Raw genomic sequence first — 20,989 nt, forward strand, 5'->3', positions numbered from 1 at the left:
AAATGGTTTACTAAATTATTTATTTTATTGAACATAGATAACCGGAAATTTTAATTATTTATACTATTTACTTAAATGCAAAAGGCAATTAATTAAAGTAAATCCTATCTTCTTCTTTGTCGGCAATCTACATCCCTCTATGGCCCTATGAAACTTTTGGTATTGAACATGAAGAGTGAATGAATGTGTATATAGAGAAGATAGTTAATCATGTTAAATATAAATAATTTTAATGTTAAAGAAGAAAGCTCATGAGTTTATTTGGAATTTTCCGTATGGCTATAAAAGGTTTTTGTTTGGTTTTTATTTATAGGTTATTTATATATATACATTTGTGAACCGGATAAGTTTTTTTTAGTTCGAATTTCAAAAAGAAAAAAAGAAAGAAAAAGGAATAGACATACTTGTAAAATATTATTAATTTTAGATCTATGTTAACACTATTTTTTTAAATAAAAAGAAAATAAAGATATGGCATGGGTCCCTCTTAGTTATCCAATAAGAGTATGGATTAGAAATAAAAAGCTACTTAACAACACCATTTGGTAAATATTTCTAAACAAACTTTTAAGAATTATTATACCAGATTAATGTTATTTAATTTTTGAATTTGATTGGATTTTTATTCTTTATTTTATTTTTGGGATCTTAAATTTTATATATGCATGTTATTAAATGACTATAGTTTTTCATAAGCTTATGCCTTTTCTAAAATCTTTTATATTACCTATCATTTTTATAAATATTATAATGTTACAATTTTCATCTATATATTACCTATCACTTGTTTGAATATTTTATGTCCAGATGGATCATGATTGGATGTACAAAGCTTCGTATACATCCGAAATTTATGCAGCCGGTGTTCAAAGTTTTCTTAGTGCCGCCGAAGCAAATCGCGTAAAAAAAAGAAGTCGGTCAATTTGTTGTCCTTGTTCCGTATGTCAAACATTTCAATATTTTGAGGATATCACTGAAATAGAGGCACATTTGTTCGAAAATGGCTTTATGCCTAGGTACGATTGTTGGTCAAGGCATGGAGAATCACTAGCTGCTTTTAGCACGTCGTCGACTGCTAATGACACTACATACAACGATGACGCATCAAGCCTTAATAGTACGTACAACAATGACTCATCAAACCTTGATGAGAATGATAACCATTTGAATGGCCCCGATGACAATTTAAATGAAATGTTACATGATATGGAGACTAATATGGGCGATGCTGAAATAGAAAATTTACAACACCTATTTGAAGATGCAGAAAAACCGTTATATACCGGTTCTAGACTTAATAAACTTGATGCGGTGCTGAATTTGAGTAACTTAAAGTCGAAAAACAAATGGAGCGATAAAAGTTTCACGAAACTATTAGTGTTTTTGCATGATCGCATGCTTCTGGAAGACAATGAATTACCAATTTCGACATACCGAGCAAAAAAGCTTATGTGTCCGATGGGATTGGAAGTTGAAAGAATACATGCGTGTCCAAATAATTGTATTTTGTATAGAAAGCGGTACGAAAATGAACATAAATGCGTTGTGTGCGGTGCATCGAGGTATAAACAGAAAAAAGATTCGGATGAAGTTGATGACGATGAGGTGAAAAAAAACGATCGCCCGCTAAAATGTTGTGGTATCTCCCTATCATACCGAGACTGAAAAGGTTGTTTTCAAACGAAAAAGAAGCAAAATTATTACGTTGGCATTTGGATGAACGTGTAATTGATGGAAAACTAAGACATGTTGCGGATTCACCTCAGTGGCGAACAATTGATAACAAGTATCCTGAATTCGGGAAGGAGACAAGAAACATACGGTTTGGTCTTAGTTCACACGGGTTTAATCCTTTCGGGGGCATGAGTATAGTACATGGCCGGTTCTTTTATGCATCTACAATATTCCACCGTGGTTATGCATGAAAAGGAAATACATTATGATGTCGTTGTTGATTCAGGGTCCGAAACAGCCTGGTAATAATATTGACGTGTACTTGTCTCCGTTGATTGATGACTTAAAAACCCTTTGGGATTTAGGTGTAAACTTATATGATGCTTATGGGAAAGAACACTTTCAATTGCATGCCACGATTTTTTGTACTATAAATGATTTTCCAGCATATGATAACTTGTCGGGATACACTACGAAGGGTAAGAAAGCTTGCCCGGTTTGTGAAAATGAAACAAGCGCGACAAGGTTAACAAATTGCAAAAAACATGTATACATGGGACATTGAAGATTCCTTCCGAAGGGTCAACGGTTGAGTTTGATGGAAATATCGAGACCGGGACGATGAAGACACGGTCCAATGCATTTTCGCGAGTTAAAAAATTAAATACTGTGTTGGGAAAAAGATCTCGTGTTGAGAAATGAGCCATCTGGAAAAAAAAGTCAATCTTTTGGGATTTACCTTATTGGAGAGATTTAAAGGTTGGACACTGTTTAGATCTTATGCCTATAGAAAAAAACGTATGCGACAGCTTGATAGGCTAATATTAAGGGTAAAACTAAAGATGGGATTAAGGTTCGAAAAGACATGAAACTTCTAAATATACGCAAAGAGCTTCACCCGGAAAAAAGAGGCGACCGTATTTATCTACCGCACCGCTTGTTATAATACAACAAAAGAAGAAAGAATACAGTTTTGTCAATGTTTACATGATATTAAGGTTCCATCAACCTATTCTTCAAACATTAAAAAATTAGTGTCAATGAAAGACCGTAAATTGATCGGAATGAAGTCTCATGATTGTCATGTTTTGATGACACATATGATTCCTATCGCAATTCGTGGTGTGTTGCCAAAAAACGTCCAACATACAATCACAAAGCTCTGTTTATTTTTTAACAACATTCACTCAAAGGTTATTGATGTAGAGCAACTGGATAAATGGCAAAAAGACATTTATGTTACCCTTTGTGAACTAGAGATGTATTTTCCACCATCATTTTTGATATAATGGTTCACCTAATATCTCATATCGTACAAGAGATTAAGGCTTGTGGTCCTGTGTTCCTACGATACATGTATCCTTTTGAAAGATATATGAGTGTCTTGGAAGGTTATGTAAGAAATCGTCATCGACCAGAGGGCGGTATTATTGAAGGGTATACTTCTGAAGAGGTGATTGAGTTCTGGCAAGGTAATGCTATCAATAATATATTACATGTATTAGTTTTAAGTAACAATATAATAACCTTTTTTTTTCACAGGCTATGTGAAGGGTCTTGACAGTGTTGGTATTCCTAAAACTCGTCACTCCGGACGACTTGATGGTCATGCTAGAGTTGGTTTCAAAACATTCTCGCCATCTCACGAAGATTTACATGATGCACATTTCGTGGTTCTTAAACACATGACATGTCTTGCTCCATATGCTAATGAACACATGCAAATGTTACGGTTGACACACCCGGGTAAGGATGATATGTGACATTCGTCAATTTTCGATTCGTATTTGTATTTGTAAACCCAACCCGTTGGGTCGTTTGATTATTTTGTCATGATTAGTAATAAAGAATTCCCGACATTTATGTTTAAACCTTCGTTCATTTATTACTACGTTCCATTTCTTATGAAATCACGAGGCTTATCGATAACTCGCTTAAAACACGTAAATAATCCAAAACCGAAAAGTATATAATTTAAATTATAAAGTTTTAAGGTTAGAAATGGAAATTTAAATATTAATTTTCAACTTAAAAGATCATGAAACTTTAGGGTTTAAAGTGTAAAATATTCAAAATATAATATAATAAATAAAACAATCCCAACCCACTCCACCGTCTTCCCCGTTTTTCCGGCAAACCTCCGGCGCCCGGAATCCGGCGCCAGAGGTAGCCGTACACCCCTAAACGTGTTTTTGAAACAAATTAAATTATATAAAAACAATCGGACGTCAATATTATACGATAAATAACAAGTCAATTATACCATAATCGTTAAATCACCCCGTAATCGTCGCCGGGAAATCCGGGTAAATCACATTAATGCATTGACGCGTATACGCTCCGATTAGTTGTATAAATAGGGACCTAAGCCTTATTACAACTCGCTCATAACCTTCTTTCCCTCTAATTTTCTCTACAATAGCCGTAATAATCCGGCAAAGCTTCGGCTCCGGCGAGTTCTTGTTCTTCACCAAATCAACACCATTTGAGGTAATTGTAACATGCATTTGAGCAGTTTTGATCTAACAAACAAAACCCCTAACGTGATTTTAACAAACTTGAAACAGAAACTAAGATTGAAAAATCTTGGGTTCATGTGAAGAAGATGAACCTGAAGTATATTATATATATATATATTCTTTCTTATACCTTAACTGAATTACTTGCTAGTCCAACTGGTTAACTTCGTTGTCTGGTAACCAACAGACCCGGGTTCGAAACCCGGGTCAAGCTTTTTCTTTTTGTAAACTGTTCATTGTTATTATTATTATTAATTAAAACTATTAAAAACTAATACTATATATATATAATTGAAACCATGTTCATAACGAATATGAGGCCTAGCTCAGTTGGTTAAACATGAAACTAATAACCTCCGGACCCGGGTTTCGGTCATGTGTTTTTTAATAACAGTTTATTTATTTATAACTAATAAATCATTTTAAGCAATTAAAAATCAAAATAAAATTATAAAAACCTTTTTTTAAGTTAAATAAAAATTATATAAATTAACTATAAAATGTATCTCACCACTTTACACTAGAAACCGAGTTTTTCATTCTCGTAAGCCGTAACTAAAAATCGTATATTAATTGCGACGTAAACTTTAATATATTAAAAATCATCTCGTTAAAACAAAAATTATATTTTTCGACTTGTAAACATTAGTTCAAGTATTTCAAACATACAAACTTCGTATCCCCGCCGTTAAAATACTTAAACCATATTAATAACCGATTGCCGTTAAAACATAAATATTAATATAATAATCAAAGAGCCGTAAAGTTTGTAATAAAACAATAACTAACTTCTAAATCTATTCATTTAACCAACTTTAAATTTCCGTTAGAATAGCCGTTAAAAGTCGTGTTTATTTATAGTTCGTACGGATTGACCGCTTCGGTTTCCTTTGGCGCCTTCAAGTTATTCTTATTCCTTTTTATCTTCAATTACTAAGGTGAGTTTTTCACCACCCCTTTTTAATGTTTTAATGTTGTGGGGTAGCATATGTATCCTTATAAAGATTCAAGTATTATTTCTTCTATTACAAAACTACAATTCGTAAATGGACTTGTGTGTTACTTGTATTACTTGCACGAATATTATTTGCACGATTGGGAAGCCTCATTAAGTATGATCATACGCCCCCTTTGCACTCCGGTCCATTTGTATCGAGTGGAAAAGGGCCTCATTATCCAAGTACGTTGGTTGTTACCAATAGGAAAGGACCTTACTTGCGCGATTATCCAAGTACATTGGTTGTACCAACTGGAAAGGACTTACTTGCTCGATTATCACATGTCTATGAATTGTATGGTTTTTATGTACGTATTTAAACTGTGGAAACTCACCAGCTATATTTATAGCTGACCATATTTTATACATATGTTACAGGTACCATGATTAGAGGTTGAAGTATTGAAGACACTTAGATTACTTAGGGTATTTCAATAAAAGAACTATTGTTATGGTTATGTTTTGGTTGAACTTGTATTGTTACTTTCGAACTTATGTTACTTGGCTTATTAAATGAATTAATGTTATTATGATCACTTAATAGTGCCACGTGTGTTTGAGCAATCTGTACGTCACTCTCGGGCGTTTCCGCTTAAGCCGGGGTGTTACATGATATATGGTACATAAAAACTCAAAACAAAGAGTTTTCGAAGTGGATGAAAAGGAAGGTAAGAGAAATTGATGTTGATGAAGCTGTAAAAAGGTTTGGACAAGGTCCAGATTTTATAGTTGATACTTATCAAGGGTACGGCATTAACGGCTATACATTTTACACCCGTGATCAAGATAAAAAAAAGTGCAGTGCAGAATAGTGGAGTTACAATTATAGCATCGACAACCGAGTTCAATAGACAACGTCGTGATACATTGATAAAAATCACCAAAGATTCTTATTACGGTGTTATAGAAGAAATTTGGGATTTGGACTATCATGGTTTCAATATTCCTTTGTTCAAATGTAAGTGGGTAAATAACCGTACAGGCGTTCAAGTTGACAAATATGGTTTTACACTTGTCGACCGTTCAACTCACGGCTATAAATCCGAACCATTCGTTATGGCAAGACATGTCTCACAAGTTTTCTATGTCAAGGACCCGAGCAAACCAAGATACCACATTGTACTGCAAGGTAAACGACGCATTCTTGGTGTTGATAATGTTGTTAACGAGGATGAATACGACCACTTTGATGATCTTCCACCATTTTCGGTTGATACTGAACCGGTTAATTACGACAACTTTATGCACACCACAAACTTGCGTGATGACATCAATGGGGTTTATGTTGATGAAGGTTTGATATAACCAATTTATTAATATAATTTATTCTTATTTTTTAGTATAATAGCCTGTTTATTTTTTTAATGCAGAATAAACGAGAATGATGAAGATAAAAAATGGCGTGTTTGATTATCCATGTTAATGAGACATTGTCGATTATTTGTATTATTTCATTTAAACATTTTATTAATCGTACTGAGTTTATTAATTTTATATTTAAAATTTACTAACTTCAATTGAAAATTAACTTGAGTCGAGCTTGTATCAAATTAAGTCCTCCGGCTTATTCAAGCCGAGCTGAATCTTTGAACTTTCTATTCGAGCTCAAATTCAAGTTTCAGTAATATCAGACGAGCTGAGTCTACACCCTTAAATAATTTTACCCATTTCCCCCAATTTTTTTACCTATCCCCCCCACAGTTTTTGCCTATTCCCTCCAAAAGAAATTTACTTCCCCCCAAATTTTTTTTTACCTATTTCCCCCAAAAGTTTTACCTATTACCTCCAAAAAAAAATTTACTTTCCCCTTAAAATATATTAACTTAATTAGTTAGTAGCTTCAGTAATACTAAGGTTTTTAACAGAGCAGTTACAGCCAGCCCTAGCCTCCGCTGCCTCGCCGGTCGTCCTCTCCGCCCTTGACGGTAGACGCTAGACCCCGCCGCTCGTCCTCAATCACACACCAGAGAGTAAGTTCATTTTTCATTCTTGAAAATAAAATTAAACGACAATATTGAATAAAAGTCTCATCTTCTTCAATCCACTGCCATTGTAAAGTGTTCTTTTATTGTTTTTGTTCTTGAAAATCACAGCCCCTTGCTCTATTTATATATTTGGGTTGGTGTGGTTGAGGATTTAAATATTGTATGTGGTCCCGGTATAATTAAGTTCATGTGTTGTTTGTCGGGTTATGATTATTTCATATGTGTATTTGTCTTTAATTCACTTATCATATGTAGCATGGCAAAAAAACCAACCAAAGGTAAGATTACGAAAAGAAAATCAACAACCAAGCGCGGCCCTGCTTGTTTTAAAAAGATACCCGATCAGAAGATAGCTATAAACTTCGATGAAAATAATCAGCCCACTGGTGATGACCCGAAAATAGTGGGACGTTTTAGGTCATTCTATGGGATGAACGTTCAACATCTCTTTCCATGTCATATTCAAATGTCCAAATTTGAGGATAAAGATTTTGATAATCTGTGGTTAGAAGTAAAGGTACGAATTATATTTTAAGTTATAAGAAATATAGAATACCTATAAATTAATTAATATTTTTAACTTGATGTTATTTAAACTTTAGAAATATTGGATAATCGATACTGATGCCCCGAAAGCGTATATGAGGAAGTGGGCTATAAGACTTGGCATTAACTTTAGACATAGGCTTGCGAGAGACTATATATACAACGCAACGCCCGATACCAAGAAAGCTTACAAAGTATATAAATTTATCGAAATTGAGGACTGGGAGGAGTTCTATAAACAAAGGACAAGCGAGGAATATCAGGTATTTTTGAGCTGTTTATTATTATTAGTAATTTTGAGTTAATAACAATTTGTTGATTGTGTGAAGGAAATAAGAGAGAAAGCTAAAGCTAGCAATACCAAGAAAAAACACAAACTTCATGTAAGGCGATGGATGGAGTGGTATGAGAAGGAAGATGAAAACTGTATGGCCTCAACTTGAATCAAGCTACCCCATACTTAAAGGAATACTAAACAAATGTTCAAAGTTGTTTATAATGGGTCACGCAACAAAAGACAAAGAGACCAAGTTGTATTCACTTGATGATGTTGCTATTGAGAAGGCCGGCAATTTGGTAAATGATTATGTTATTTAATTATATGAAAATGAATTTAGTTTGATTTGTAATTATTATAGCTGAATGTTTAAGCATATTTTTTTTTATAGAAACGAGTGGAGAAAAGTATGATAGCGGATGGGAGCTATTCTAAAAATAAGGAAGACCCGCTAGTTTGAGTTATTGGACCCGAGCATGGGGGACGATCAAGGACCTTATCCCAGATTATCGGTAATGACTGTGTGTGTTTCCTTCAAAGATCTGCATTATTATTATTTGTAATCTTTTTTAGATGTTACTTTGACAGGATTGCCTTAGATGTCACTAAACTGTTCTAATATTCGTATTCTCTGTTGCTTCTAAAATGTTGAACTACGTGGTGATTACATGTTATAGATTTATAGTATTATACTATTTATGTGGGAGTGTAGGAGTATGCAAAAAGTGATTTCTACTTTTACACAAGTGATATTGATGGATGGATTAAAATACTATGATACTTGTCAAATTGACCAAAGTTGATGTGATTACATATTCTAGTCTTTGTTTACTATTTATTAAAGTTATATACTTGATTTGCATCCTGTACACATATTCTATATTTTCAAATCCTTTTTGTATTGTTTGAAAGTGGCTTTTTCTAGCAGTGTAATACTTATATAACATTCACAAAAGTAAAATCCTTTTATATCAAAAAAATCTTCTTAAATGGTGCTGATGGAACGGGCCAAAACGGGTGAGGGTCAGAACGGGCCAGCTTAAAAAAAGGTTATTTTGATTTATGTTAGAAAGAGTTCAGGTCAAAATGGGTGTGGGTTAGAACGGGTGGATCTAAATAAATGACTTCTTTTACAAGACGCCTTAATGTTAATCCGCCTGGTGTGACCCGCTTTGCTATTTTCAGAACTGAATGGCTGCCCAGTTTGACCTACCAAAATTAATAGTAAACCCAATGCAACCTGCCCATGAAACTGCATTTCTGTTGTAACTAATTACAAGTACCAAAATCATTATTAAATCTGTAATTTATTTAGCTCTTCTTTTCTGAACGTCATAGCCATTATGAGAGCTTGAATTCATAGATAGCATAATAATCTATAATTAATTTGCTTGTTATATTGTATTTATAGGTTATACAAAAGCTCATGGTGGATTGTTTCAGAATGTGAATCATGATAAAGTGTTGGTACCACAGGTGGATGCGAGACCTAATATACGAGTCGACTATCCACCTATTAAGGTAATATATTTATAATTTGCTATATTAAAATGTTATATATATTAAAAATTTTGAATGATTTTTTAGAGCCACACCAGTTGTGAGTTGTTACTAAAAGTGGGTGATTCACTAGAGAAAGTGGCTGATGGTATGGTCTGGCCGAGCACTGATACAATTCTACATTGTAAAACAACAATGGAGTGTTGTGTCAAGGTTACGGTGGATGATGTCGTTGATGAATTTAAGACGTTGAAAGTCTACAAAGTGGCAAGGACGAGTGAACTTAAACGAGTTGAAGAAATGGTTGAGCAGATAGTTCAATGGCCAAGAGATGCGATAAGGGTATTTTTTATATTAAAATATATTTTAGTATATCAATATAGTAATAGTTACTATAATATTTTCTTTGTTAAATTGTAGCTTGCGAACCAAAGGGCACCTAGCTCACCTAGTGCCCCGAGAGTGGATGCTTCGCCACAAATAGATGATGATGATACCTCGGACACTTCAAGTTACCATCCACAGAAGGTCGACCCATTTAATCTAATAATTATTTTTTAATTTAGTTTGATTTGTTCATATTATAACAATTTGTTTGTAAATTTAGGTTGATGAAGTGCATCATGGCTCATCACAATTCCATGACGAACGCATGACATCCTATCATTTGGGAGCCGACCCATTTACTCTTCTTTATATTGTTTCTTTGTTCGATTTTTCAACGATTTGTTTGTTTTTAGGTTGATGAAGACGACCAAAATCAAATGGAAAATCTATATCCTTTCAAAGACGGGTTTTTAAACGCGGTTAGTTTTCAAAAACTTGTTTATATATTAATTTGTATATATATAAACATATATTTTTATACATGTACTAATGTTTTTATAATCGTATTTAGTTATTATCCATGGACCAGCAACAAATCACGTCATATGCTACCGTACGGGCACCCGAACCCGAGCTTGAGCCTGAGCCCGAACCACAAATTACACTAGTAAATGATCCCGAACACGATAAGTGGGAAGATCCTGATTTGGAACCCGTATTGGAGAAATTAAAGAAAAAAACGGGTATCATTCGAGTTATGTTTGATCATTTACACAAATTTGTCGGTACACGCCATTCCATTTGCATTTCTTCACCTCAAGGGATGTACCCCAAACGAGTTGCAAATGCAATCCCATATTCAGAGTTGTTAAGAATACTTTCAAAGGAATGGCTTGATTTCAACATTATACATTCGTTTACAATGTAAGTTATTATTGTTTAAGTGTGGTACAAAATATATTTAGTTATTTGGATATAATTTACTTAATTACTAACTTTTATCTCATATCTATATAATCAAGGTATTTGTTTCTCTTGCACAAATCCGAATGCGCATTCCTTGATCCTAGCCACATTAAAGGTACAGAATGTGACACAAATTCGGAGGCTGTTGTGGAACACATCAAAGAAATATTCAAATATCATGGAAACAAAAGATATTTTCTTGCACCATTTGCTAACAGGTAATATATACGTTTTCGTCAATACATACGCATACATATATTCATATACATATAGTCATACACATACATATTTAATTGTTCATAATTTCTACTTTTTAGTGGTCATTGGACGTTTTTTATCTTTGAACCGGGCACCTCAACCGCCTATATTGTTGATTCTTTAAAATGGGGGAAAAGTGAGGAGAGCTACACTGTTTCGGGTCTAGCTGATAATGGTTTCGGGAGAAAATTTACAAGGACAGTGGTGAATGTATGTTTTATACTTTTATATCAAGTTATTACTTATTACAGGTGCTTAAAATAATCAATTGTGAATTAATTGCAGTGCAACCAACAACAAGAAGGTTGGGAATGCGGCTATATGTTTTATACTTTTATATCAAGTTATTACTTAGCTCAAAACGGTGATCCAAATGGCTTGGCTTTTGTGAATTGTATGTTGAATTGAAGCATTGTTTTGTCGTTTTGGATCATCTTTTCGATCTAAGTTTTAAACCGATCGACTCTATCCTCTTTCCGATCAAAAAACCTAAAACATTAGTTTGAAACTTGGAAAAATGTAAACGTTGGTAACTCCTTTTTAACGGGGACCATTGGGGCCCAACTTTTTAAAATTTGGGACCGCCAATGACGATAATATGTATAGGGATTATTATCAGCAATACTATTTAATAGAGATTATTAAAATCCAATAAACTTTTAAAAAAACTGTCACAATATATAAGTTACTAGTTTTTAGCCCGCGCGTTACGCGGCATACTTTTATATGATAAATGCAAAGCTAATATTAAATGATAAAATTTTGTATTAGTTTGAACTGTCAAGATAGATACGAAAACATATATAGCTGAGCGAGATTGCGGACTCAGCTACTATATATTACGAAGAAGAACAAATAGATAATAATATAACCAATTCACATTCAGTTTAGGTAAGAAAATATCTCATTAAACACAACATTAGTTGTCTTATTAGTTTGTTTACCATGTTTGTCTAGAATAAGAATCTTTAAGCCTTCTTTGCTTGTAACTCTTGATGTCACACCCCAACCTAATGCGGAAATGCTGGGGCCTGATCCGATTGCTCACAGCTCGAAGATACTATCATAATATATAAATGTGACAATATCTATTTAATTATTTTATTTCAAATGTGCATAAAATATTTGAATACAACAAAAGAATTCAAATAAATATATACAACAATTTAAATTCATGTTTGTCTTCAATAAAATCCTAAGATCTTTCTAAATGTCCAAACTTTAACTCAAGCAACCTGCATATGCGTAGAAAACAGAGTTTGTCAACAACACATGTTGAGTGAGTTTATCACAAGTTTTGCAATAAAATAATGTTAATATAATAAATATGAGAAATAAGCAAAACGTAATAAATGCGGTAATGAAATCAAACCATGAGAAAATAAGTTGTCGATTAAACCATTGTAAAGCGAATCGGGCGCCGGTAAATCTACCATGAGCAAATAATAATAATAAGATCGTTGCCAAGCGAATCGGGCATTGGTCAATGAGAACCCTCCACAATGGGATATGTCAACGAATGTGTAGGAACGTGTTTGTGTCGTGAACAAGACGTAGATCGATATCTATAATCAACGTGAAGGTGCGGAATCCCTAAACGTGATCGAAAACAATAAGATTTCTCATTATCTTCTCTCTATTTCTCATATATATCAATGTTTGCAACAAGATATGACAAATATCAGTACATATACGTTCTGGACCAAAGAGTTATGAAAACATATGTCAAAATCACTATTTATAGGGTGATAAGATGAATTTTGGCGCATATGTTTTCCCCCGGCGCATAAGTTCTCAACGGATATGTCTTCAGCGTATATGTTATACTCTAGAAAAACAGAAAACTGTTTTGGGCATAACTTCTTCGTTATAGCTCCGTTTTACGTGCCATTTTCGCCTACGTGCTCGTATTCAAATTATATATCATTCCATATAATAATATCTTCATTTTAAATTCATCTAAAATGATCAAACTTATAGCTACTTTTAAGCTCCGTGAATCTTCATTTGATAAAGACGAAAGCAATAGACGTATGCACTAATAGACTCCCCCTCGAATATTGCCGAGTCTTTCCATTCAAATTAAGTGCTTTAACATTTGCTTGTCTTTTTCAAATTATCAATTCCTTCCTTAAGTGTAAAGAACATTTGACGTCAAGCTTCAAACAATTGTTTAAACATTATCGTCTATGTTTGTATAGTCTTTGACACTTTCAGAACTGAACTTCAATGATTCTACCCCTCAATTCTTGATATTCTAACAGACTCCACCTCAAGCTTCATGTCTTGATGGGACCTGTTACTCATGATGATTGTAAGTTGAAAACCTTAATTCACAATATAAGCATACTCAAATACTTGTAAAGATTTTTCAACCGTTTGACAATATACCACCACGAACATCAACAAAAAGTTGTTTATCAAGTCCAAATTAATGATCTTGAAAAGCACTAACTTTTAAGTATGTTTCAATTGATTTTATAAAATTTTGTATTCCAACATCAACAGTCGAAAATAAAACGAAAAATTAAAATCTTTTTGGTTTTAATGAAAAACAATAAAGACAGTAAACAAATGAACTTCAAAGCTATTTACGAACATGTAAACCATTACATATTTTAGTGAGTTTGAACAACAAATCATATTGACCAAATTGCCCTTCTATCATAGTTTTATTCTCAGCGTTTATTGTGACTGGTGTTAAGTCAGTCATTGGTATTGTTGTCCACCTAAACCTTCCTAACAAATGATTCAGGAATTTCAGTGATACATTTAATTAGTTCAATTAAGCACGAATCTTATGTGGACCCCACTTATCAGACATAATTTGTATATCGTTATATATTGAGTTTTTCACATGTATACTTTTTCACTATTTACTTAAAATCAATTAGCTATGACTCATGCAAAAATAATAAAACAAAACAATTCAGAACGTTAAAATTTTCCCTTAAGATCGGTATTACTACACGCAGATAAAGTTCCATTTTAACAAAAATAAAAAGATAAAATAAGTTGAAGTTGTATAAGGCTTTAACAATCAGGTCGGATAATACTATATTATCGCGCGGAGAAAGTCCAAAGCTTTATACGAAACACCAAGAAAATAATGCACAATATCCAAATCTTAACCTTCAGGTCGGATAATCTTATCGCGCAGGAGAAGATCCAAGATTTGAATAAAAATAAAGAAAAAATTAAGTTGAATTTCTTTCCAAAATAAAATGAAAAATAAGTTGAATTTCTTTGCAAAATGAACACATGCACACACAGCAATCTTTAAACTTTTCTTGTTTCTTAAAGCAGATATTAACTAAGCTTCAAGATGTTAATCCACTAGATTCGGCTGTATTTAGGTTTATATCACTTAATTTTCCTTACTTGTTTGTTTTAAAGGCCTACCAATGCACTAAGACATTTAAGCACACAACCTTTTATGCCTACTTTTTACTGGATTTGGGACCAGATGATCAATGTACTATCATCTTTCCTTTTTGATTCAAAAACTCATTTTCAAGGAGCAACATTTTTTCAATGTTTTTGAGTTTTTAGCATTTTTGACTTTTTTATATTTTTGAATGTTTTTTGGTTTTTCCAAAAATTTTTACTCTCCCTAAAATCAAAAACATTATCAAAAATAAACTTGACTGTTTGATGTGGTCTACAGCTATTTTTAGATCACTTTTAGTTAATCACAATGGCAGCTTCATTAACAAGAATAAACAGTTAAGCAACCCAAAATGGACATGAAAAGCAAACCGTAATGAGCTCCATCTTTCCAGATGTCCTGTGTATGCCCCGCCCTCCATTGATTTGGAAATGTTTAGCAAAACCATGCTCCAATGATAGACATTATGACTTATGGGAGCCCCTACACAGACAGTTTAATAAAACAGGGAAATCCAGGCCCGCTTGGTCTTGGACCTCATGACACTTTCAAAATTCTCAACATTTTTAGGAGTTTCAGACAAATTTGTTACCACAAAATGCTTGCTGCCTGAACACTCAGAATTAACATTCAAAACATTTGAATTTTCTGAAGTTTCGGATTTTACAGATATGACAATGTTATTCGAACTTTCAGAACAAAACACCTTTTCAACAAAATCTTGTTTGGATTTGGCATTTGAGTCCTTGATGATCCAATGATATAACTTTGATTTGGATCTTTTCAAATAAAATTTCAAACTTTCAAACCTTTTTGCATCACACTCTTTCAAATCAACATCCTCAACAATTTTAGGTTTGATATTTGACTTGACATTTGAGCTTGTATTTTTAGATTTTGAATTTTGAAATTTTTGTTTTTCTATTTTTAAACTTTCCTGGTTGATTTTAGATGTAACAACATCTAATTTTGGAATGTAAGCAAACTTAGAACTCTTCTTATAACAAGTAGATTCCTTAGTTTGTGTACATTTCTCTTTTTCGAACAAAGAATTCCTTATTGGATCGATTTCGAGACTGAATTTCTTTCTCACTTTCAGATGTTGTACTATGTACGAATTCAACCTTATTAACAAATTTTTGGTGGTTGCCATGATCGTGCTTATAACGATTAGGACACACAAAGAACACATGTCCCACTTCGTTACAGTTAAAACATCTCCTCCGGTTAACAAACTTTCTAACAAGAGGTTCTTGAACACGATCACGCCCAGTTTTTATATTTTCCGATTTTAGAGGCTCAGGGGAAATTGGGGTTCAAACCATGATCATAATAACCATAGACAACTTCCCCAAATATTTTATCTCTACCTGTCGGTTTGGGGAGAATATTGTCCAGGAGGTGAGATGCTGTTTTGAAACTGTTAAGCTTCAAATCAACTTTTTCATTAACAGTTTGTTTTAACATCAAAAGTTTTTTCTCATTTTGATCAATCTTTTCCCCTAGTGCCTTTTCACATGTTCGAAGCTTAGCATAAGCTTCCTTAATACGTTTAACATATACGCTGAAGACATAAGCTTCGAGTCAACGGATAAGCTTCGAAGCTTAGCATAAGCTTCCTTAATACGTTTAACATAAGCTTCCTTAATACGTTTAACGTATATGTTACAACTTAGCATAAGCTTCCTTAAACTGTTGTGAGTTTTTAAAATTTTATTCTCCACATCTTTTTCTAAACATTCTTTATGAAGTAACTCACATTTTTCACATGACTTTACGTTATGAATGTTTAACGACTCATGATTAAACTCTGATTTGATTTTAACATGATGATGAGCAGAAGGTTCAGAGTGTACCTCGAATAATTTAACCTCTTCGACTTTCATAGTCGGGATGTCTGAACTTTCTGTTCTGACTTGCTTGAGAATAGATTCAGTTCCCTTAACTCCAGCAACAGCTTCCTCAACTTCATTCTCAACTTTAATTTCCCTCAATTCCAGTTTCAGAGGATCACAAGTAGACTGACAGCATGATTCCAAAACCAATTCTTCATCAAATTCTGAATCACTATCATTATCAAACTTTGGAGTGTTCTCAAATTCTGGCAGTGATAGTTCTTCAGATTTAACAATATTTTCAGCAAATTTATCAATCATTTCAAACTTTTCAGACTGGTCATTTTGAACTTCAATCTCATCATCAACCATTTCAGAATCTTTAATTATAACATCTCGGATTTTTCGAAACTGTATTCGTTGCGTATAACCCAACCCGGAAATATTTTGGATCACTATTATTAATCAAAAACCAAATAATTATAAATATTTAAGTTTCTAATAATTCACTTAAAGCCCTTGTACTTAAAATAGTGTTTAAATCTTATTTATATTATCAAAAGTTCATAAAAATCTTCAAAGACCAAAATACAGGGACTAAATGTGACAACGTGTTAAACTTGTCCCCCATACCCTCCGGAGCGCCGCACGACGGCTAGCCTACCTGCTGGCCATGCATCACGGTGGCCCCACTGCACCCAATCTTGGTTCGTCTTCGTTCGTTAACTCGTTTAAGGTATAAAATCGTTTATTTTAGGCATATTAGAGAGAATTAAGGACCAAGTAATCATAATATAACTAAAATACAACTCTTAATTCGTTTTCCCTTGTCCAATATCAGATCTTTATGAATCTTTTGGTGATTCTTTCCTTAAAACGTATTTACTTGCTTAAACGGGCCAAAAAGCCCATAATTAGTTTGTTTTATGTTTTTCTATATAAACAAGTCATAATTCCCTACTGTAAAACTTAATCTAACCCCAATACACCTCCTCCAGCCGTCACCTACCGCTGCTCATTCTCAAACCCTTCGGTTTTTGCATATTCGTTAAAGACACAAGCCTTGACGGTTGACTTTGTTTGCTTTAGGACCTTTGACTCATCGTTTCTCCTTGTTCTTTCACTTTCCGGGTAAGTTGTAAACTGTAAAATCGTTCGTACATATTCCCTAGTCAATAACCTTCAATCAATTTTGGTGATTGAAGGGTGTTGACCGGTCAATTGCTTCAAAACCCGATAAAGGGTAAAACAGTCAACAACTTTGACTTCTCGTTTTCTCATACTTCTGGTCGGATTCAATGTTCGATCCATAAGACTTTTCTTCTCGTAATTAAATTTTAAGGGTTCTGACCAAAACCCGACTCCCGACTCAAAGTTTGGATTCTGGTCAGACTCGACTCGTTTAAACATTAAAATCAACATAACTAGAGTTCTACTCATCTGTTTGGATTGATTCCAGCAGCATTAAGTTCATTTTTATTTATAGTTTCATATCACAAAGTTTCAGATTCTAATCATTAATCTCGTTGGACGCATATACTCGCTTAAATCATTAGTTCGTTTGTCGAATTTATTAATCACTTGCCTTCCATCTAAGGTGAGTTTTATCATTCCCCTATTTTAATCGATTTTCATAAACGTTTTGGGGACATATGCGTATATAATACTATATATACATATCTATATATACATACATATCAAAATAGCAAACATGTAATTGTGTGTGATTAATCAAAATCTACTTGTTATGTGCTTATGTGTTATTGTATTTATTCGCTTGACATATCCCCTTGGAGAGGGTTCTCATTCTCATTGACCATCGCCCGATTCGCTTGGCAATGGTTTAATCGACAACTTATCTGCTTATGGTTTGATTTCATTACCGCATTTATTACGTTTTGCTTATTTATCATATTAACATTATTTTGGTATCAAAACTTGGTGGTAAACTCACTCAACATATTTGTTGACAAAAACTCCATTTTCTACGGATATGCAGGTTGCCTGAAGATTGAAGTTGGAAACGTAGACAAGACCTTAGGATATAATCAAGATAATCGTTATATGAACTCATATTTGTGTATTTGAATTGTTTTGTATATTTGGATAATGTGTGTAATATTTGTAAATAATTAATTAGATAGTATCATTTATATTTATGATAGTATCTTAGAGCTGTGAGCAATCGGATCACGTCCCGGCATTTCTGCCTTTGGTTGGGGTGTGACATTAATTACCTCGTGCATCATTAGCTTCTCGATGAATCGGGAGAGATTCTATGTGTTGGGGTTTGATTGTATTGACAAAATGATTATACCCAAATCTTCAGTTGAAGTTTCAATGAGTATATCGCCCAACCTATCAATGTATTCAAACTCTCGTTTCACAATCCCAATATGCTTCATTTCTCTCTCAAGCTTGCAATATGCTTTGATTAAACGATCAACCGATTCTCCAGTCATCATCTCAAAATCATCAAATTCTTTCTTCAAAACGTTTCTTCTCGATGTAACTTCAACGTTAAACAAACTCGAAAATTCCATTTTGAAACTTTTTGTAATCTTTATTCAACAAATTTTAGCAACTTTTTGGCTTGTTTAGGCTCGTTTATCAGCAAAACAGTAAATTTCAGCAACTTTCTGGTTCGTTTCAGCAATTCAGCACGTTTAAACATCAATTTTCAGCGCAAAAACAGTCCGTTTCAGCACAGTTCAACACGTTACAGCTTGTTTTAAACGCGATTCAGCAACTTTCAGACGCGTTTCAGCTATTTCAGCACGTTTCAGCACTAAAACAGCTCGTTTCAGCAAATTTCAGCGCTTTTTCGGCAGTTTCAGCACGTTTCAGCGCGTTTTTGGCAGTTTCAGCGTGTTTTCGGTTCGTTTCAGCACTTAACAGCGCGAAAACAGCTGTTTCAGCTCGAAAACAGTAAAATTCAGCACCGAAAACAGTTCGTAATCAGCAAATTATGGCCCGTTTCAGCATGTTTTCGGTTCGTTAAAACACCAAACAGCAACAAACTTCAGTTATACATGTCGGAAATCACCAAAATCTCACCGGATATTTCTGTTATGGGCAGTTATGATCGGAAAACTTTGTTAAACTTGCCGGCAAATTCTGTTGTCACCGGAACTTCGCCGGAAAAAACAATTAGGATGCCGGAAAAGTAGTTACATCACCGTGAAAACGGTTATTATGGCCGGAAAACACGAAAATCTCACCGGAGATCAAATTTAACACATAATTGGATTCAAAATTACTCGTAGATGAATCCTCAACAGTTCTCAACGTAAAACATCAACCGATTTCTATCCGAATCAATCAAAATTCCACACGAAGAACACGAACATTTCGGAATAAAAAACGAACACGTTAGAAGCAACGTTTAAGCATGAGATTCAACGATTTGTTGTAGAATCGAGCACCGAAAGGCTCTGAGCTTTAGGATATGCTTTGACTTTAATGAATCCAAAACGAACTTTTTTGTGAGTTTAGAAATAGATCGAATCTTGACGTGAAACGAGTGTATCTTGTTATTTTCTTCCGATATCGAGTACCAAAGCTCTGATACCACTTGTAGGAATGTGTTCGTGTCGTGAACAAGACGTAGATCGATATCTTTAATCAACGTGAAGGTGCGGAATCCCTAAACGTGATCGAAAACAACAAGATTTTTCATTATCTTCTCTCTATTTCTTATATATATCAATGTTTACAACAAGATATGACAAACATCAGTACATATACGTTCTGGACCAAGGAGTTATGAAAACATATGTCAAAATCACTATTTATAGGGTGATAAGATGAATTTTGGCGCATATGTTTTCTCCCAGCGCATATGTCCAGCGCATAAGTTCTCAACAGATATGACTTCAGCGTATATGTTATACTCTAGAAAAACAGGAAACTATTTTGGGCATGACTTCTTCATTATAGCTCCGTTTTACATGTCGTTTTCGCCCACGTGCTCGTATTCAAATTCTCTATCACTCCATATAATAATATCTTCATTTTAACTCCATCTAAAATGATCAAACTTTTAGCTCCTTTTATAAAGACGAAAGCAATAAACGTATGCACTAACAGAATGCACATAAACCAGTAAGCACATAACAAGTATATTTGATTAATCACACACAATTACACGTTTGCTATTTTTGATATATATATAGTATGATATACGCATATGTCCCCAAAACATTTTAGAAAACTGAGTAAAATAAGGGAATGATAAAACTCACCTTAGATTAAATGCAAGTGATTAATAATTAAGATAAACAAACTAAAGATTAAGCGAGTCATCCACTACTCGTCGAACGAGATTAATGATAAGAATCTGAAACTTTGAGATATGATAATATAAGAAAAACGAACTCGTGGTCACTGGAATCAATCCAAACGGACGTTTAGAACTCATGTTACGTTATATATAAGATTTAAGCAAGCTGGTACTGACCAGAACCCGAATAGCGAGTCGAAAGTCGGGTTTTGGTCAGTAGTCTTAAAATTTGTTACGAGAATTAAAGTCTTCTAGACCGAACATTGAATCTGATCAGAAGTATGAGAAAACATAAAGTCAAACTTGTTGACTCTTTTGCCCTTTAAAGAGTTTTAAACGAATTGACCAATCAACGCCCTTCAACCACCTAAATTGATTGAAGGTTATTGACTAGGGAATATATATGAACGATTCCTATGTTTACAACTTACCCGG

General features: G+C 33.7%; 1 protein-coding gene across 1 annotated transcript; it reads left to right on the forward strand.

Annotated features, from left to right (window-relative positions):
- The first annotated feature begins 807 nt into the window (after positions 1-807).
- Positions 808-3,437, forward strand: LOC143536558 (uncharacterized). The gene is made up of 4 exons (XM_077030521.1): positions 808-1,605; positions 1,961-2,199; positions 2,932-3,146; positions 3,217-3,437. The coding sequence occupies exons 1-4, from the start codon at positions 808-810 to the stop codon at positions 3,435-3,437; spliced, it is 1,473 nt and encodes a 490-aa protein (XP_076886636.1).
- The last annotated feature ends 17,552 nt before the right edge of the window (positions 3,438-20,989 follow it).

This window comes from Bidens hawaiensis, unplaced genomic scaffold, assembly GCF_021521415.1.
Source record: "Bidens hawaiensis isolate Kalapana, Puna unplaced genomic scaffold, B.hawaiensis_p1.1 tig00010814_1, whole genome shotgun sequence".
In the NCBI taxonomy this organism is placed as follows: Eukaryota; Viridiplantae; Streptophyta; class Magnoliopsida; order Asterales; family Asteraceae; genus Bidens; species Bidens hawaiensis.